This window comes from Pongo pygmaeus, chromosome 2 (assembly GCF_028885625.2).
Source record: "Pongo pygmaeus isolate AG05252 chromosome 2, NHGRI_mPonPyg2-v2.0_pri, whole genome shotgun sequence".
NCBI classification, from domain to species: domain Eukaryota; kingdom Metazoa; phylum Chordata; class Mammalia; order Primates; family Hominidae; genus Pongo; species Pongo pygmaeus.
In genome coordinates, this window is record NC_085930.1 from 128702947 (window position 1) to 128725112 (window position 22166).

The following is a 22166-nucleotide window of genomic DNA, read 5'->3' on the forward strand; positions in this document are numbered from 1 at the left end:
ATTACTTTTAAGACAAAGATTAAAAGTATTTTTATTAGCCATTTGCCTTAAAAAAACTTTCCCCTTCTCCTGTTTCTAACACATGAAGGATATATTCATATTTTATCTTTGTAATGTACATTTAATAGCTATAAAAATGTAACACATATGCATATGGCAAAGCATACTGGAAAATGAATACTTAATTACTTAGAACCTTATCCTTTCTGCTGTGTCTACTCGTGTGCTCTTTATCCTACCCACTTGCCTGTCCCATTGCACCACCAAGAAGTACCTGTTATCTTGAATTTAGTGTGACAATAATATATAGCATTCTTACAAATACCTATTTGTCTAAACAATGTTTATTTTAGATTTTAACAGGGTTCAGAACATGCTATACCTAAAATATGGCAGCATGGTTTTTGAGAAAAAAGCAGAGGTAAGAGGCCATTGTCTTCTTCCTCTCACCGTTCTCCCCCGCAGGTCATAAGGCCCTCGTTTGAGAGGTTCCCTCCCAATAAGAGGAGGAAAGGCACATCCCTATCTCTGAAGAAGCAGGGACACAGACAAGAATCTAAGCAAACTGGTTTTGAGAAGCACCCCTCAGGGTATTACCATTAAATCCTACTTCCTTTGTTCAATCATATGACTGATATGACTGGCTACTCTTCATCAAACTTAGCAGGAAAACACACACATACACACACACACACACACACACACACACACACACACACACACACACACAGGCTTACCTGTTCCTTTGGGTCTTCATTTCTGAAGGTTCCCATGCACATATAACTTACATTAAACAAATTTGTATGTTTTTTCTGATGTTAATCTGTCTTTTGTTATAGGTGTCTCAGTCATGAATCTAGAGATGGGTGAGGAAAAAATCATTTCTCTTCTACAATTTATAAAAATGTTGGCATCCTACATGTGCACTTAAAGAGTTTTTCATTCATTATCATTTCATTAATTTTCATTCATTATCTTTCTATGATCTATCCATGTTCGTTGTGTAGAAATTTTCACTGATGAATAATATTCAATTTAGTGAATATACCACTTATTTTGCCTACATCTGCTCATATTCAAATAGCATCCTTTTTTTTTATAATCTATGAACAGTGCTACTATAAACATTCTTAAACCTAAATTCATATTAAAGAGATTCTCTAGAATAATACATAGAGGTAAAATTGTTTGGTTGAAATTGAATCTGAATATTCAATTTTATAGAATGTGCTAAGTCATTTTCAAAACAATTATACCAGTATAGGATCTCACCAGCCGTGTGTTTCAAAGTATCTGTTGATCCACACTCTTTCCAATATTTGGTATTGTAGCCATAATTCTAAATTTTTGCATCTGTACTAGATATAAAATGGCATACCATGGTTGTCTTGATTTGTATCACCAATATGAGGTTGATATGGGATATCTGAATTTCTTTTTAGTGAAATAAAATCTTTTGTTTATTTTTGGTTGGGGTTGTCTTTTTTATCTGACTTGCACAAAGTCTATACACATTCTTTATGCTCTTATATATTTTGTCTTTGTTAGTTGTATTTTTAATTGGAATGCTGGAATTCCGAGGGTCAAATTTTGTTCTTTTTCCATTGCGTAATACTCCTTTGTTCGCCCAATACTGGAATACAACTCTGTTTTCTGTTCTTAAAGTGAAGACAGAAAAACTGTGGTAAGTACTAAAGATGATATTAGTCTTTGCAGCAATTTATATATAATTCTATTACATGTTAAATGTAGTCACCAAATATTATCATCAATAGTGGCATACGAATTCTTTGATTTGTTATTTGGCTTTAGTTCTGGAATAAGATTTCTTATAGAAGAAAAAATGAAAGACAAATTCTAAAATTGTCTACACAAGGTCAGGACAGAAGTCAATGTGGCTATGAAAGTCACTTTATGTCTCAGAGATTTCCATCAGGACTCACAGAAATTCCTGTTTTGGCATTCTAATAAAAGCCATTCTGATTATTAAAAAAATGATTTACTAAATATTCTTAAGGGTAGAGTTCTTTTTAACCATGTGGTTATCATTAAAGCACTATTTACTTGTATGAAATGTCAAGGTTAATTTTTCTCCTTAGGTACTTCTTTTTGGTTGGTCAATTTCACAACCGTTAAGCAATTAATATTAGTGTTGGAAAGTGTTCATTATTATAAACGTCACTGAAATTAAGTCAAGCATTATTAGAGATTGTTTATAAAGGACAAAGTGACATGCAGACCCTGCAGGTCCTAAGAGAAAAGGAAGTTCGGTCTTTAACTAAGTTCTCCGACTCTAAAGGACCCTCATCTATGAAAAATAGCCTGAAATGTTGTGTATTTCTTGGATGTGAACTCTTCATGATAAATACAAAATTATTCATCAGGGCAAGCTTACTTATGAAAAAATGTCTTTTCCAATACCCAAACTTAGGATTGTCCCCTCGAGAATTCTGAAATTTAAAAAAAAAAATCTTGGCAGGGTATAAGCTCTATGAAGTGAAAATTTCCATATGCCTAATGTAAACTTTAGAAATATGTGGAAAAGCACATGCACATGTAGAAAGACCTTTGCATTTTGGAAGTTAGAATGCATAATTAATGGCATGATTGTCCTGTGACAAGATTTTTGCTAGTAAGTGGATGAATTGTGGCTGCAAAGCATGGATAATAATAATGAATGCTATTATTTAGTAAGTTTTTACTTTTTTTTTTTTTTTCTTTTTTTGGACACAGCGTTTTGCTTTGCTGCCCAGGCTGGAGTGCAAAGATGTCATCACAGCTCAGCATGGTCTCCAACTCCTGAGCTTAAGTGATCCTCCTGACTCAGTCCCACAAAGCGCTGGGATTATAGGTGTGAGCCACCATACTTAGCCTACTTTTTACTCTTATAACACTGTTATAAGTAGTTTACATGTATCAATTGATGGAAATTGATCATGACCAACATCATAATCTTTCGAAGATAAATTGTCCTTATTTTACAGAGAAAATGGCACACAGAGGTTAAAAATCTGTCCAAGGACACAGACTGGGTCTGGAAGCAGGAACCTCTCTCTCACCCCCATTTTCAACATCCTATCTTTCTGCATCTCCCCCCTCCCCTAGATTTTCAACACTAACATCAATTGTGGTTCAACAAGATGAACCTTTCCTAATTATTAGTTTTGAGTTAACTATAAGCTCCTAGAAGTTAGGGGCAGTCTCCAAGCAGTGCTTCTCATGGGATCACATGTGATTCACCATGAAACAACAGCCAGATAACTCTCTGCTGTCACCAGTGCCCACAAACCCACAGATAAACTCTGGCCTTACTCTCAAAATGCCCTATTTTTTTTTTTTATTTTGTCTAAACATTTGCAAAGCTTATGGGCATTTGGCAAAGGATCTCAGCACTAAATTAACAATGCACATTCTCATTGAAAAGCAGTCATTTCCACCAAAAAGTACAATGGCTTTTTTCAGATTTGGGCACTAACTAGAAAAAAAAACCAAACTCTATATTTGTAGATTTTCATATTATTAAGTTTGATTCATCTGATTAACATAAAAAGACAATGGTAGGGGCCAAGTTAATCAGGGAAGGATTTAGTTAGGGCCGGAATCCTTTAGTAAAGTTTAATGTGGTGAAACACTAGGTTACCTCAAAGAAGCTTACATAGGCTTTTGGCCATAAGAAACTAAAAGAATCCTGGAAGAGGGGAACTAATGGGGACAGATATAAAGACCAGGACACCAACAGTGTGTACAACCAATTACATAACAAAATTAGCTCTAAGTATAAGGGAGAAGATAATAAGTGTTATTGCAGGAGAGATGCTAGGGCTGGACAGAGTAGTCGTTAAAATTTGACTGTTGAAAGACTGTCCAAGAATTCTGGACACTAGAAGCTGAGGCAAAGTCAATATGTAAGTTTGTATGATAAATTTATAGTATACAAATCCTAAGGAGAGACTAGAAGATAAGCCAATAAAGCGATGTTCAAGATAATACAGAACTGATAATTATAATAAGATCACTGCCACCAATAATCCCTCAGTGACTGAAACTTGAATATGAACTTGTAATATGAATGGTTTTTCTCAAGAATCTCACAGACTCCAATTTGACAGTGATGAGTAATTCTGCAGGGTTTTGAGGCAAAGTTTTAAGATGAAGAATAAAATGAATATTAAAGAGAACATGTTGAGGTCAAGAAAGGAGATGGGAGTTTGCCATCCAGTAAGACAAAATGCAAACCAAAGGAAGAGAAAGAAATTCATTCTGAAAAATTGTGAATATTGTGAACATTGTGAATTATAATCACGGACTTGTAGCTGCCAGGATCAAGACAGATTGGCTATTTAGTAATAAAAAAAACTTTCTTCAAATATGATTCATTAGTCCAAGCCAAAGAAGCCACATAAAGTAGGAAAAGAAAGTCATTATAAGGATAAAATTATGAGAAAATAAACAAATTAATGGATATTTTTAGAGGGAGAAAGTTTCAAAAACATAGTTTTTTCTTTTTCGGTAGTAAGAAGTTATGGTCCCTGTATCAGTTTTCTAGAGTTGCTGTCACAAAATACCACAAACAATTCTGTAGGCCAGAAGTCCAAAACCAAGGTGCTGGCAGGGTTGGCTCCTTCTAAGAGCTGTGGGGGGAATGTTCTCCACGCCTCTCTCCTAGCTCCTGGTGGCTTTCCAGCAGTCTTTGGCTTTTGGCAGCTAGCTCCAATCTTCACACATGTCTCTGTCTCTGTGTCAAAATTTCCCCTTTTTATAAGGACACAGTCATACTGGATTAGGGCCCATCCTAATGACCTCATCTTAACTTAATCCTATTTCCAAATAAGACTATATTCACAGGTACTGGGGGTTAAGGCTTCAACATCTCTTTGGAGGACACAATTTAACCCATAATAATTTTACAATTTTTCTGGTAAATACTAATATAATGTCTCATTGGAGATAGAACCTGACACCACACACAAGTGAAAACCCATCATTCTCATGGATTTACCCGGAAAATTCTCCCAGAGCTTCTGAGGTGTCTAACACAATACCTAACACAACCCATATGTGTTAAATATATATCAGAAGAGTGAATTCATTGTAACAATACCTTTGAGTCCCTTTTGTACCCCTTGGGGACTTTGGCTACATTGGCTACACATCAAGAAATGAAGGCAAGTGCTAGATGGTTCCTTCCTAACCCCATATGCCTTCCAAGACAGGAAACTTTCCTGCTTTCCCTGGGCCTTCTGCATATCGCTGTTCCCAGCACCATGCCCACTACCCCATGGCTGGCATAATCGCTGGTTCTGGTGTTGCAAGCCCTCCTCTGTCCATCTCACTTATAAACGCCCTTCCTCTACTCTTAACAGCTAGAGCATTTATTTTCTAGTCAGTTTATTTCACACTGTTATTTTTTCACTAATTCATTCACGTATTCATTCATTCACTCATTCATTCCAAAGATTCTCAACCCTTTGGAACCAATGCTTCTTTTAGCAACATATATCACCTGCTGTATGATTCCAAAATGAGAGTCATAGGTAGTATAGGCCACCTACACAGGTAATTCCAAAGAAGTTAATACATTTCTCTGACTGCAATACCAAGGATGAATGGAAAAATGTAATTTGTAATAAAGTAATGGTTATTTCAATGTGTAATTGCTCGGGCATAAAGAAGTGGTAAGATGCTTGCCCCTCTATGCAGAATTACAGTGAATGTTTTAGCTACGAATGCAGATTGACACAAGTTTGTGGTATTGGTGACTTGAATACCGAGAACAGCACTGCCATCAGTGACATGATTTTATAAAATTATGAATGACTCTCAGAAAAGTTCCCAACAGAACAAAGATCAACCTATTACTGACTTGCATGGCAATTAAAGTCCCAAATAACTTAGGGTATAATAAAAGCATACAACAATGTTTTGCATTTATATGTAAAATGAAGTTATGATTTAGGATCAGTTCATCATAATTTATTTGGGGGGGGGTGGTTCTTAACAGGAATGCCTGGTGGGACATCGGAAAGTCATGAGAATGTGAGGCACTTCTTTATTATTTGCAACTATCGCTTACATTGCAGGACATTAAGCCTCCTAGCTTCTGCCCACTAAATCTCTACAGTGCTCCCAATGAGCATGGCACCGAAAAGCACATCTACAAATTTCCAAAATTCCCTCACCAGCAAAAACCATTGATTCAATCATTCCGCAAAGATGAAATGGGTTTCTACTATGTCCCATGTGTTAGATCAACAGATAAGCAGAGAAGGAAAAGTTATGAAAACAACTAAAGACAGCAGAATAAGACATGCATAGTAAATCAGAGTACTTACAATGCACAGTGGGTACCTGGGTGGGAAGGAATGTTATAAGCTTTATAAAATCCAGGTCCTGAAGGGCAAAGAGCAATCCGGGTTTTAGATCTAAATGGTTTTCAGTGATTATGACTTCTCAGTAGGAATGCAATATCCTTAAAGACAGACAAAGTGCTTTAAAAATCTGCGTGTCCCCTCAATATCCACAGCAGACATGAGTTATGAAAAGAGGACTGACTTTGGTCATAACAAGAAGAGTTCAAGCCCAGCCCCACCATTGAGCAACCTTAGAAAAGTTGGTTACCTGGATCTTACCTTCTCTATTTCCCTTTTCCAGTTGGCAGACAGAGGTAATATATGTAGCAAAAGAAATGTTATTTTTGATAATTAATTTTCATGGCAAGGTTAAAAAAAAAAGCAAGGGAATTGATGGTACCACCTGCCCATTGGTTGGTCTGGGAGCCCCAAGTTTTTGGAGGTGCTCAAATTACAAGACTAATTAGATTCATTCTTTCTCTCTCTCCCTCTTTTTCTCCCTTCCTCTTTCCTTCTCCCCCACCCTCTCCTTCTACATAAAATTACAAAGATTCATTCAAATGTCAGAGGGAACTAAAGGAGAAAACAGAGAAACAAAGAATAAGGTGCTGCATCATGTCAGTAACAAGGCATAAATCACCAGAGCTTTTGTAGGACTGCCTGGAATACATCCTGAAGATGGCCCAGGCCACTCCACCTGACCTCATGTCCACCTACCTGCATGGAGGCTAATCTCCCATCACTCAAGGCCATCTGAATATACCCTATCTGAAATCTATAGGAGTTGCAGATGGATGAGTTCATTGAAGCAGAACTTTAGAACATGAGATATGGAAAGTCTCATTTTCTATAATGAACTCAGCCAACTCAAAGCCATTGTCATGATTCTAACTTTTCCAAAGTTCAATTTTTATAAGGTCAAAATGCTCTTTTTGGATATCTACATTTTATCTAATAAATACAACCGGAATGTCTTTATCCAAAGGAATTCTAACACAAATTCTTAAACCACTACTCCATCTTTTCTCCATTCTTGGACCTTGTTTGTATATATTCTTTCAGTCATGTCCTTCCTAGGAAAAAAGTGATTGGCAGGAGTAACTTGAAGGTAAATTCATTCCCGTCTTTACGATGGCCTCTACGGACTGAAAGCCTACCTCTACTTAGGGACATACTTCCACAATTGAGACACTCCTTTGGGCATTGTAGTTAATTTGATGAAAGTGAATGATACTCTTTTTGTTTTTAATTCATATTCATATATTCTTGATCCCTTTGGGGGTAAAGATCAAAAAACAGAATGAGCTCAGCCCCTCATTAGAACTCTTCTAAGGATTATTAGGTTGCTGCAAAAGTAATCGTGGTTCTTGCCATTACTTTTAATGGCAACGTGATTACTTAATACATGTAATACTCAACCAGAGTCTGGAGAAGTTGTAGAAACATCAAGAAGACACAAAGATTCTTGTTTTTTAGGGGAAAAGAGGCACTGAAGTAATCAATACCTGTTCACCTTTAAGGAATGGCCTGTTAAAGAATACACATATGACTCTGGGCCTAAGAAAGTCCACTAAAATAGTTCCATCATGTCAACAGTATAAACTCTATTTCTCAAACATTCAAAGCCTTTGACCTCCCTAAGCCAATGAGGGAGGTGAAATGGACAAAACTGTTATAACTGAATTTACTCAAATTCCCAAGAAGTGTCTCACTTTCATTTATTTTTATTTGGTTTAACAATGTAAGGATACATAGATATAAATAATACTATTATGTTTGACTTTCACAAAATACCAGCAATATATTAAGTCCCTGACATCTTAAAATCAAATGTGATTCCTATCCAGTAGAGTCATTGCGTAAGTTTAAGGACAAATATATCTCAATAGAAAGAAGACAAGACTACGGAGTAAAAGGTGATGGTAGAAATTAATGAGTTGGATTTACTTGCCATCAATCTGCATATACTTAAAACAGGATCCACACCTCTGAGTCAATTGTCCCTAACATGTAATAAGGAAATTCAATCTGTCAGCACACCCTGCTTTAGACAAGCTAGGTAACAAAACTCTTCTTAGTTTAAGACAAAAAATAGAAATAAGACTCATTTTATGTTCCGTCATTGGTAATTCTGAGATTGCACAGCCTGTCTCTCCAGAAGGTTGGGATTTTTTAAGCAAATACCCTATTTTGTGATTTTGACAGGAGAGCACTTTCTGATCATTAAAAAAGAAGGGGAAAAGAATTCGCATTTTAAGATGCTGGAGTTAAACTGAGATCATTTTGAGAGAGGTTCTGAAGCCAAAACACTTAACAATATTTTCCAGCTTGCAACAACCTATAAAAAGCACATGTGCAGCAATAAAACAGAACAAGCAGCCATGAAAGGAACATAAAGAGAGATAGACAGACAGTTGTCCAACTCTCACAGAGAGCCCTACCACATAATATTTTGAGTGTTCCCTGGCATAGCATATCAGGCTCTTCTCCTGTTCTAAGTCATGCTTATCAAAGGCACTACAGCGGCACCCTCTCAAGTCTCCATTGTGATGAAAACTGATAGTGGCTTCCACAGTAGTTGATTAAATTAAAGAGGTTGCAAGGTCCTTTATATATCCATCATCTCCAAGGACTCCCTGGAACATCGTGTAAAAAAGATGTCTATGGTGGAGCTGTGAATTTTCCAAGGGATTATGCTGGCCTCATTGCCCAAAACACTGGGAAAGGCATGCACTCTGGGGTCTCAAGGTCTGGATTTGGAATTTGACTCCAACATTAACTGGTTATGTAAGCTCTTTACTCTCTGTAAGCCTCCTGGTCTTTATCTATAAAATGGAACTTCTGTAACGGAATGGCAGTGACATCGAGGCTATTAAAAAGACTAAGAATGGCATACACTAAATGCTCTGTGAGTAATCCAAGATGTGCTCAATGCATGGTAGTTTTTCTTATTACATATTTTAACTCCCCCTTTTTTCATATGTTCCCTGTGTTCTAAGCTTATAGAGACTCTATGTTGTAAAAATTAAGTCAGAATGCAAAGACAAGGGCATGTACACACAGAAGATGCTTTCAAGTTCTCTTCTGCAAATATCTTTTTTTCTTTAAGGTAGAATGCTCTTGAGAACAGACCTTCTGAAAAGTGGCCACATCTTCCCCTATGAATCATGAGTGGTCACAAATGATCATACCAATAGCCAAGTATTCCACACCGCAAAAGAACAGGGCCCACCCCTGTAAATGGCATGTGGACCGGGAGAAACCTGAATTAAGTGAAATCATTGCCTATTAGAGCTGAAAAGATCTTGGGGATGATCCGATTTCACCCCTTTATAGTACAAGTTTCCTTTCTAATTTAGACTTCACGTTCATTCTTAAAATATTTAGATATATAATAAACGTCTGTCCTGTAAGTAAAAATATTTTATAGTTGATAGAATAGAAATTCAGAGAGGTTAAATGACTGCAAAGTAGATATTGCATTAAGGACATCTTTACGTGTGGGAATGGAGCCATTGCACTGTAGGCTTAGAGAAGTTCAATACGCAGAGCTCAGGTTCAGGTCTAGGAGATAAAGCTGACCAGAGTCAGAAGGGAATGAGAGAAGAGTGAGGAGCAGGTATTACCTCAGTAGCTGCTATAGAAATTGTTCTTACTTGCTTTTGAGGTAGAGAATTATTGAGCCTTTACAATTACTTGGTGCTGACAGACCCTCACTACAGGGGCAGGAGAATTTATTCTTTCTAGTGAGCTGCAGAATCAAGACATGTACAGATTACAAAAGAGATATCAGTAAGTCCTACAGTTCAATGACACGAATCTCTTTACAGAGTCATTCTCCAATGTTCCATTGCTCCATTTGTTCCCTTTTTATTCCACATGGGTCAGCTTTTCCACCCAAGTATGTGTGTTGCTACTTATTGAGTCTTTACAGAATTTGGCTACCTTCCTACTAATCTCAGTACATGGATAAAACCTTAAATTTATTTTTAGCCAAGTCTGTGGTTAATTTTTAAGACTTTATCCTTTTCTAGGAACTTTTGAAAACACGGGCTTTAACAAGGACAATTCCTTCTTTGAGGGCCAACTAACAGAGTCATATTCATTGTGGCTTCTTTTAATCATTTCCATCTGAGCAGCTTTCATGTGCTTCGACTGTAGCAAGAAATAATAATACAAGGTATTAGGGTATGAAGTAAGTCATCTTTGATGTTTCCAGCCTGAACTTTCTGTACCTAGTCCTTTTTCTGCCCCTTCTCCAAACACCTTTCAAGGTGCAGTTACTCAGCACTCTCCTTACAAGGCCCTCAAGAAAAAAGTCAGCCACTATTTATCCTTTTTTTGAACTTCAAACCCTCTCTTTCCAAAGGTTGAATCTATTCGATGCCAGTATATAACCAGTTTTGATCTAGAAAATGACAACTGCTTTATAGTTCAATCTAATAGTAATGGTATCTTGTACTTTATTAGTAACTGTGAAATAAAAATAATTACCTTGTATTTTGAGTGGAAAAGAGGCTTAGATATGATATATCTCAACCACTCTTCCATTTAATATGCTCTGCACTTTCCTTAAAATCAGTAGTAGCCAAGACCGGGCACGGTGGCTCACGCCTATAATCCTAGCACTTTGGGAGGCTGAGGTGGGCTGATCATGAGGTCAAGAGATCAAGACTATTCTGGCCAACATGGTGAATCCACGTCTCTACTAAAAATACAAAAATTAGCTGGGTGTGGTGGTGTGTGCCTGTAGTCCCAGTCACTCAGAGGGCTGAGGCAGGAGAAACACTTGAAACCGGGAGGTGGAGGTTGCAGTGAGCCGAGATCATACCACTGCACTGTGGCCCAGTGACAGAGCAAGATGGAAGGAAGGAAGGAAGGAAGGAAGGAAGGAAGGAAGGAAGGAAGGAAGGAAGGAGAGAGAGAGAGAGAAAGAAAGAAAGAAAGAAAGAAAGAAAGAAAGAAAGAAAGAAAGAAAGAAAGAAAGAAAGAAAGAAAGAAAGAAAAAAAGAAAGAAAGAAAGAAAGAAAGGAGGAAGGGAGGAGGGAGGGAGGGAGGAAAGAAAGAAAGAAAGAAGAAAAAAAAGAGAGAAAGAAAGAAAGAGAGAGAGAGAAAGAAAGAAGGAAAAGAAGGAAAGAAAGAAGGAAAGAAAGGAAAGAAAGAAAGGAAAGAAAGAAAAGAAAGAAAAGAAAGAAAGGAAAGAAAGGAAAGAAAGAAAGAAAGAAAGGAAGGAAGGAAGAAAAGATAAATAAAAATAAAAATAAATCAGTAGCCAAAGAAGCCCAAAGCCCAAGGTTGCTGTTGGGAACCTAGAGGTTTCGGCTGCCTTAGAGTTTCAATCTGCCAAATTTGATCATTCAGCATGGGAATCCTACTCATATCTCAACTTCTTGGCTACATCTACAAAATATGCTTCTGATCTCAGGAAAGAAACCTGTTAAAATGTGCTATCAGGCCAGTTGAGCAATGGAATTAGACACAGAGGCTCATAGGTGAAATTTTCATGGCTTTATCAATCATTTAGACCTCCTCATTTGTTAGCTAAAAGTAACTTCATTATATCATTTGCATATTGAGTGAACATGATTTGAAACAGCACTTGGGTCAGCAAGATATTTTGAGTACTGGTACTATGTCCATTTCTCTGGATAGTCAATGCGCTGCTTTGGCTGCTTCAACTTTCAGTTTGAACTTCAGAAGCATGGGAGAAGGTTTTTAGGCAATTCCAGAGACATGAGGGTCATATGCTCAAGCCAGAAATTCGAAACACAGAAGGAAAGAATCACCAGCAAATCGGGTCACTGTTTATCAGAAATGATATAGTACTATGATTGCAATCAACATCCCAAAAGTGAAAGTCTGTCATCTGTTTGCCTATCTGTCAGTCTGTTCGTCCGTCCAAACATCCATCCCCTACTATTTTTGAAGGCAATGTACCAGGGATTCTACTTAGGTAGAACAAGCTCCCTGCTTTTGGTGAGCTAAGGATGTAGTAGAAGGAATGAGTGAAGGCACGAAGAGCACAATATAGAAAGATTAAGGTGGTATTCCAATGATACCACGCTAATATTTGGGGGAAGTCCTTGAAGAGAAGCAAAATGCAAAACAATCACCAGGAAGAGTTACAAAGAACTCCTGTTGCTCTATGAGCCAGAAAGGACTTGGAGAACATGCTGTGGATGCCTGTTGTTAAGTCAACATGACTTTTCACCTCCAGATGCTAAACCAAGTAAGTTATTAACAGGTGGAAAAGCTCGCTGGCTACCACAGTTTGTCTTTAAACAGGCAGAACTTTCTAAAAATTGCACAATATAGATGTTTCAATGTGGAAGTCATATCAGTCTTGGAGAATTCTAACTTTGACTATTTTTATTTTATAGTACCTTATACAGAAAATTTAAGGGAAGATCTGGGATAAGAAATAGCTACTACAGAAACAAAAGGTGCCAAGGACACTAAAAAAGCTTAATGTGATATGAATTGGTAGCAAAGGTCTATGGGAAGTTGAGAACAATTACAGATATCATCTGTACACATGAAACAAGTACAAGATTCAAAGAAGATCTCACAACCAAAATAGATTTTAACTCTAGTATTATCATTAGTGATTTTTATGGTATTATCTCCTAATTCACTGCTTCCATTATTTATCATATGGCCAATTTCTTTAGATATTGATCACAGATATTAACCCCATATGCTCATCACTTTTTGTGTTTGCATTTTATGAAATAGAGCAAAATACCAATGTAGCTTTGAACGGGTTGAATTCTAAAATTTGCCACTTGTCTAGTTTCAAATCATATCTCTTTCCACAGAACTAAAAGTAGAATTCAAGACCAAAAGAAACCAGCACCCAATGAAATAGGAAATTGCCCTGGATACCAACCATTCTGTTTTCTCAGGTCCCTTCATCCAATCAACCCAGAGAAAAGAGAGCAAATTCCAGCAGGACTTACTTGCCGGCGACGGGGTGCTGCATCCACTCGGAGGTGGATGTCCATGAAGGCCATGGAGGGGAGGCAGGGAAAGTCCTCCGATGACAGGTGGAAAGAGTAACGGGTAGGGTGTGGCTGGATAGTGAGTCATGTGTCCATTCACTGCTGGGACCGGACATGCGTGGCTGCTGGTGGTCATGTTTCGGGCCTCATAGAAAGAAAGGTGCTCTGGAGCAGGAACACATCACTCCAGGTCTTAAACCAAAGTGAGGGAGGTAAATGCACTGCAGGAGTTGAGGCTGAGCTGTGTTCTGGGCCAAAGTCAAGATGGTTCAACTGATGACCTTGCTTCTTCCCAGCATGGTTTCTCTGCCTCTCATTTTGCTACACTGATTACAGGAAGGATGCTTTCATCGTTCAGCTTCTCAGTTTAAGACTGGGGAGACACTAGCACCTTCAAATTTCAGAGCTGTTAATTCTGTAAGAAAAAATGAAAAAAATATATATATCACAAATAAAAAATCTCTCCCTCTTTATCAAGTTACTATACAAAACGTCTCTAATACTAATCCAGGTCTCCTAATTCCTTGTCTTTCTACAGTCACTACTTCCCAAAGAGTGTTAATTTTCTTTTCTCACATTCTAACATAGACTACAACTTTTACTCAGTTTAAAAATAACTGACCATCTGATATTAAACAGCAAAACCCTCCACTCCTATGTTATTTGACTATATCACTCTGCTAAATTTTTCTTCATGGCAGTTAAACGACTTGATACATTACATGTGGGAGTGTTTGTTTTTGTCTGTCTCCCCCATTAGCATGCACTCACCAGGAGGGCAGTGTGTTTTTGTTAACAGTTATGCTTTAAGCTCCTAGAAGAGTACCTGACAAAGGATAGACCCTGAGTATGTATTAGTTGAATGAATGAAATTTTTTTTCTTGCTTTTTTAGGGAAACTATTTAATGCTATTCTAACTGATATGCTTCCAAATTTTACCTCTTTTATATGAATAACTTTGGATTTTACTGTGGCTATTTGGAGTGACATAGCCAAGATAATAAAATTATGGGAGAAACTATAACCTAATGAGAGACAGAGTAAAATATTATGTATCACTTCTTTATTATCAACATCTTTCACAACTGTGCATCCATCCATCCATTTGATGACCCATTTGTCTGTCTGTCTATCCAATCACCTATTCACCAACCAAATCTCACTATTGTGTGCCAGGCGCTAATGTAGGAACTAGAGATATATACAGTGCCAAAGAATACTAATGTGATTTCTGCCCTAAGCTGCTAGTTTTAACAACTATTGATTGAGGTCATATTGTTAAAGAAGTCTAAACTGCCCCATGCTTCATGAAGGACAATCCAGAGATGCTCAACACCTAGGATTCCTTGAGACTGGGAATAGAAGAAGCTTAAATTCTAGAGTGGGCTGGCTGTAAACTTTATAGCCTCACCTTGGCCCTGATAACCAATATTAAGTAGAAGCTCCCCAACTCTGCCCACTGAATGGCAACCTCTGAATGTATTCATGTGGCACAAAAAAAGATTCATGTGGCACAGAACAAGAGTACTTCAAGGCCAGAATAGAGTAGTTGTTAAGAGCGTGATTCTAGAGCCAGTGTGTCCAGCTCAAATAATTCTGCCCCTCGGGCAATTATTTGTCCTTTCAATGTTATTTTTTTCCTATAAAATAAGAATAATAGAATTTACTTCAGAATGGTATTGTGAGGATTAAAAGAGGTAATACAACAGAGAAACAGTTCCTGGTATATAGTAAACACTAGGTAAATAGTAAACACTTGGTAAAAGTTTCTATTAACATTAACATATTTGTTATCACGTCAAAATAATATACTTCTCACAACAAGCTTGCTGGGCTGGAATAGACAAGAGGTTTTGGGGTTAGGGTAGGGAGCCTATATTATAGTAATCCCAGGAAAAGAATGTTAGGACTAAAGCTTACATCCTTGAAGTAAGGAAGAAAATGAGGGATCTGGGTAAGGTTGAGAACAATCACTCATTAAGCCTTCTTGACTTCAGTTTTTGAAGTGAGTCAGTTTGATTCTTATAAACCCTACAATGTTCTAATAAAATATAATTTTCATTGACTATTTACCACATGTGAGGCACCTCACTATAAGCTCTAACCCTTTAAAGGCAGTTATTTTTTATTTTCCAGATGAGAAGAGTAAGTCTCAGTGAGTTTCAATGAATTCCCCTCAATGTCACAGAGTAAGCCCTCGCTAAGCCAGAATTTGAATCACCTTCTCTGCTCTTGCCCCTCTGCCAAGCTAAGCTTATATATTTTGAACGCCTATGTTATGCTGGTTGTACTCTACAGAGGAAAAACTCAGTGAGCAGTTGTGATGTTTGCTTCTGTCCTCACTTAGATGACATCTGCCCCAGGGCCTTGAATCCCTGGCCTATTAATATTAAAAACGAACAGTGTCAACAGTGAGACCATATGGTCCCAGGCCCCCTAGTACTCCGCTGAACTTACAAAGGAGATGACATTGCCTGTTGGCTTATACAACACGCTAATTCTAAAAATCCCACCCAAAATTTCAATGCCTTTTTCAAACTTTCAAACTACAACTTGTTTCTCTGATGAAAAGAAAGTAAACAGCCTCTGAATACGTTTTATCTCAGAGGTGCTTTTGGTGCTTTTTCTTCAAAAAAGCATACATTATCCAATATATTCAATAGTTTTATTTTGTAGTTTGTAGCAAATTAATTAGAAAATAAACAATACCATTTAGTATTTGCTGAGTTTCCACTCAATTTGATTTTTAAATCACACACAAAGCATAGCATTGTTATAAATGGTCTTTCTATCTCCATTTGACAAACTACCTCATTAACTGGTGGAGCTGACAGTTCAGCAAATCCACCCCCGCAGGGCACAATTCTGATTTTTAAAGCTGTTTTTTTTTTTTTTTTTTTTTTTTTTTACCAACCAGGGACTGGTTGGGAAAAAACCATTATTCCACCCTCAATAATCCTTCATTTCTCTTTGCTTTCAAACGCTGCAGAATGTCAGCATCTTGCCTGTCTGGTTGAGAGGTCTGGTATCATGTCTGGGCTTTTTTTTTTTTTTTTTAAACTACTTATACTGATAATAGGCAAAAAAAAAAAAAAAAAAAAAAATTCAATGTGTCAAGAAAATCCCGACATTAGGTTTGTGGAAAATTGTCTGAGCAGTCACTGGGTCTATGTTCACATATGTGACTGATTAAGGCTATTCCTGGAAGCAGAGAATTTCCTTTGTTTCAGGCTTTTAGAAAAAAAGATTAGCAGTGCTCTTTTTTCTTTAAGTCTGATTTGAGTTTGGGCTCATCTGGGGTTCTTTCCTTCACCACCTCAGGCAAAGCAAACAGGAGCTGAGTGGAAGAGAGGAAGGAAGTAGGGACTGGGTTAGAACGTCTTGGATCTACCAGCCAAGAGATTCTCTGGGTATCAGTTTCAGAATCTGTAAAAGGGGTCAAGTGAAGAGAAGTAGGCTTTATGTCAAGTTTCTCAAACTGCATTTTCCAGAAAATAAGTGTTTTACAAGAACATACTAAATGAAAAAAAAAAGATTAAAATAATAATTGTCGGTATAGTTGATATTGTTAGGCAATAATCTGCCTTTGATAAACAAAACGCCAGACAGGAGGTAGCATGATTGGTCAACCGCTTGAATCACACATGCACATTCAGTGGTAGGGTCTTGGTAATCTTTACAAATCTTAATATTTATGCCTGTATCTATGATATCTTATTAACAAAATAATTTATTTTTCTATTTTTCTCCACACATATGTATATAATTTTTCTCTAGTGTATTATTTTTGTTCCATGAAAATATTTTTTAAATAACATTTGAATGATTTTCTGTTACATTTCATTCACCAGACGTCATTTTTGTATTGTTTAGCTCAAATTTGCATGTAAGCTTCCAACTTTATACTTCTCGACAATTCAAATTTATTTCATAAACATAATACTTACAACACGATTTTTAAAAGTCAAATAGCTTCTTTAGATCAGTGATTCTCAAAGTGGGTCCCTCAGCTGGCAACATCAGCATCACCAGCAAACTGGTTAAAAATGCAAATTCTCCAGGCCCCACCTGAGGGACCTACTGAATCAGAAACTCTGGAAAGAGCCTCCCCTCACATGCGTTCTAACAAGCCCTCCAGAGGACTCCGATGCAGCTAACATTTGAGAGCCACAGCTCTAGACATGAGGTTGGCAAATTTCTTCTGTAAAGAGCCAGAAAGTGAATATTTGAGACTGTGGTTCATACAGTCTCTGTCACTACTGCTAAACTCTCCTGTTGTAGCAACTAATTTGGCACAAAAGCAGCCACAGAGAATCCACAAATGATTTGGTGTGGCTGTATTCCAATAAAGCATTACTTATAAAAACAGGCAGCCTGATGAATTTGACCCATGGGCCATGGTTTCCTGACCCCTGCTTGAGACTGATAAAGAATAACAGCTCTCTATCCTTCTCATTCTTGAGTTCCCCTCAGAAGCAAGTACTTCAATTTCTTTCTTTTTTTTTTTTTTTTTTTTTTTTTAAGAAATAAGGTGTCGCTCTGTCACCCAGGCTGGCGTGCAGCAGCACAATCACAGTTCCCTGCAGCCTCAAACACCTGAGCACAAGCAATCTTTCCACCTCAGTCTCCAGAGTAGATGAAACTATAGGTGTGTGTCACCAGGCCCAGCTAATTTTTGTATTTTTTGTAGAGACGTGGTTTTGTTATGTTGCCCGGGCTGGTCTCGAACTCCTGGACTCAAGTGATCCTTCTGCCTCAGCATCCCAAAGTGCTGGGATTACAGGAATGAGTCACTGTGCCCAGCCAAAATTTTTTTTTATCTATTGGTTCCTACTATAAATATGATATAACTCTCTTAAACTATTGGCCACACATAGAAACCTCTTTCTCCTTACTCCCAACATAATTTTATCACAATTTTAAAAATAAAAATCATTTACATTATGTTTATATTATGACCAGATAAATATTGTTACAGTTGAGTTATGTGATATAGTGCATTTATAGTTTTCTTATTAAATTGTTTTTTTCCTGGAGTTAACAGCTTTATTTACATAATTTGATTAGTCTTCTTTATATCCGTGAATAATTCTTTTCTAAGTCTCCAACAATTTTGTCTGACACGTCATGTGATAAATGAATTCCACAATTGGAGACATTCCTCCTGCTCCAGGGCTGATTGGCTTCTTTCCTAGGCACATGCACTGATGTCAGACTAGGACTTTCTATTATTGCTTTTCTCTTTTTTCGGAATCCCCATTTCCTGAAACTCATGTCTTTCTTTTCTGGCTTTTTTCAGTTGGGTAGCTTTTTTCCTAAGAGTTTTCTGAAGGATGTTTTATGTGGGAGGTAAATTTTTTGAGACTCTGCATGAATTACAATATTTTTATGTTGCACTTCACATATGTTTAACAGTTTGGCTAGGTATAAAATTGTGGATTAGAAGTCATTTTTTTAAACAGAGTTTTAAGTATGTTGTGCCATTTCCCCAAGCTTTTTACATTGCTTTAGAAAAGTCCAATATTATTCAGATTTCTGATACTGTGTGTGTGAAATTCTTCCATTTCTTGTACTCTTCTCTTTAATCTCAAGGATCCCTTTCCCTGCTTCACTGTGCTATGCACTTGGTAAATGTATTCAATCTGCTGACTCAAGTACTGTTAGGAAAAATTTTATTTTACACTTCCTTTGATAATATCTTCCTTAACTTCTGTTTTGTTGTCTCCATTTGGAAATCTTATTTAGATGGTAGACCTTCAGAATTGATTGTCTCTATTTTCTCTCCATTTCCACTTCTTCATCCATTTGTTCTCTTTTCTGGAAGATATCCTCACCATTAACTTCCAATTATTCTATTGATTTTTACATTTATGGTAACATATTTTTAACATCTAAAAGTTTTTCTTGTCTTTTCTTATTTATACATTGTTCTTTGTCATGACTGCCACGTATTTTCTGATATTTTTTAGGATATTAAGAATAGTTCTAGGTGGGGCATGGTTTCTCACGCCTGTAAACCCAGCACTTTGGGAGGCTGAGGTAGGTGCATTACTTGAGATCAGGAGTTTGAGACTAGCCTGGCCAATATGGTGAAACCCTGTCTCTACTGAAAATGCAAAAAATTAGCCGGACATGGTGGCACCTGCCTGTAATCCCAGCTACTTGGGAGGCTGAGGCAGGAGAATCAATTGCTTGAACCTGGGGGGCGGGGGTTGCAGTGAGCCAAAATTGTGCCACTGCATTCCAGCCTGGGCAACAGAGCAACACTCCATCTCAAAAAAGAAAAAGAAAAAAAAAGAGAGATGTTCTTTTCAGTGTTTTATTCTGCTTATTATATTATCGACTCTTTCTCCTCACTTTTTTTCTGTTTTATTTCCATTAACATTAGATGTATTTCTCATTTGTATTGTCTGCCAAATTCTCTAGTCTGTCCATTCATATTAAAAAGAGGAAGTTTATTGCAAATTGTTTTCATGGCTGAACCTTGTCAAATGAGTGAATTTCATAAAAAGTTATATAACTGTTACATTTATTTCATTGTGGGACTCCCGAATGTCAGATTAATGGGCTTTTTATTTGGGACTCTTGGATAACTCCACGGAGCAATCCTGTAAGTATCTGTCCAGGGTGGGGTGGAAAGAAAAAAACCCTATGAAAGACTCTAGTATTCGAATGGAGGAATGAGGCTGGGGCTGCTGGTGGACTTACGATGAAATATGTGGCCTTTCACATCTTCCTCCAGTTTTCAGTCCGCCACTACCACCCTATGGTATATTCATGCTTGGTGTCTAGAACTCAGTAACCCCTCTGATTTAGTTTCTTCAAAGAGTAGATTTACCTTTCTTACCAGGGATGGGTTACAATAATCAAGATAAAATTGGTAGAGGAGTGAATTTATCTTCTGCTTACTTAGAGCAACAACCAATTTTCCTTTCAATCATCACTTCCTTGTTTCAGGATAGCTGGTGCCTCTGCTCTCTGGGACTGGCCAAGATTCCACTGCTAGTATCTCCTTGCATCCCCTTTTCATCTTCTTATTTAGACACTTAGCAATCTGCTTTCAGTACTTTGTTCATTTATTTGACACTGCACATTTGCGCTCCATCTTCCAAAAAAGTTGGTGCCATTTCTTGTCAGTGATTAGCATCACTCATGTTCTTGTTATCTTTGATGATTTATATTTTTTACATCTCCTGTCATTTTAGTGAAGATTTGAGAACAGGAAAAAGTGCACGTCTTTTAATCCATTATATTTCACTGGATGTTCATTAAGTTTAAAAACAAGAGCTCTGTGGTCAAATAAGTTTGGGAAACCTACACTGGATGATTCCTTAACCTTTTCAGCTCTACATGTCTTCTCTGAAGAGGGAGTTAAACAATAATTTAACTATGAGGAAACGGTTCACTCAAGACCACAGCTGAGACAAGATTAAATCAATATCTAAATTGGTATTCCCTTGTGGCAAGAGAAAGGCAGTAACAGCACCAATCTGAAATTGAACAATAAAAAAGTGAGATTTGACCTGCCATTATGGACATGCCATGGGGCTGTGTCAAATGTCTTCTACAAATAATAAATAAAATATAGACGGGATTTGGCTTAACTTAGACACACATCTGCAAATATACTGGATAATGTGAAATGCCACTTAACGCATTGATGACTTGATATATGATTTCTTGAAGACCCTACCTTGGAGACAGGACCCTTATTACAGTTGGCCTTGAGACACAGGAGCTAAACACTTTGAAATGGTGAGAACTATTAGTTTTGCATTGTGCTGCCTTCAAGAGTGATCCAAGCAACAAAACAGACAAGATTTTTGGAGAAAACGTGTCCATTTCCTCTGGCTGCAATTTACTCACAATGTGGCTGATGTGACTAACATAAAAAACAGAAATAAGTGAAAAAGAGAGACTTTTTCAATGTCTTGTGATAGAATACAACAAATTCTTTTGTACTTCTTTGGCTGATTTAGAACTTGGTGTGGGGAAATCTTTGCTTTGACAGACACTACATATATATTGCCATTTTTTTCCCCAATGTATTTTAGCTCAAACCTCCCTATTTAAGAGATTGGTTCCAGGTAATGCCACTTAAAATTTCTGAAATGCATTCAGCCAAATACCTGTTTTCAGCAAAAATACCAGGCTCAGCACAAATCCTGTCAGTTGCTTTTGCTTCTGTTCTTGATATAAAAGAAACATGGATGTAAAGAAGTCAGTTTTGCATGCCTGGTGGTTTTGCAACCTCTCGTATATTCAGCATCCTCATCATAAATATTGCTGATAAAATTACTCTCAACTTAAAAAGAAGCTACAATGGAAAAACTTGAATTTGGCCAAAAAAGAGGCATTTCTTGCCTCCTTTTAATTTGGAAATAAAGGAGATGGAAGAGAGAAATTTAGAGGAAATAACGCAGTCAAAGAAGTCTTAGACCACCGAGTGAGGGAGGATGAAATCTAAATAGCTTCCTCTGCATCAGGAGGGGTCATTTGATACAGTAAAATCTTTTTTAAGAAGCTTGTAAAGAATGTCCCTGTATTTCTTTTTAGGCCATTTTAAAAAGAAATATGTAAGATTCCATCTGCTAAAGAAACAGAGTTCAAATATGACTTTCAGAAAAAATAATAGGCAGAAATGCACATATATTACAATGTATAAAACACTAAGATTTTACTTCTATAAACTATGAGAGTAGTAACGTAAATAGGGGTTTTTAGGGAGTCAACGCACAACCCAAAGTTGTTACATCTGCTAGCATTGCACACACATGCTGAAGTCAGGCTTCACCTAAGTTCTTTTCATGTATAT

The 22166-nt window shown here is 37.1% G+C and overlaps 1 protein-coding gene across 2 annotated transcripts in view; it reads right to left on the minus strand.

Moving 5' to 3' along the window:
- Positions 1-22166, minus strand: part of RARB (retinoic acid receptor beta) — a 781226-nt gene that overhangs the window by 413876 nt on the left and 345184 nt on the right. For both annotated transcript variants that reach the window (XM_063662108.1, XM_054483091.2), the window contains exon 4: positions 13310-13766. In XM_063662108.1, the coding sequence (XP_063518178.1) occupies positions 13310-13487 (178 nt within the window). In that variant the 5' untranslated portion in view covers positions 13488-13766. The remainder of the gene's footprint in view (positions 1-13309; positions 13767-22166) is intronic.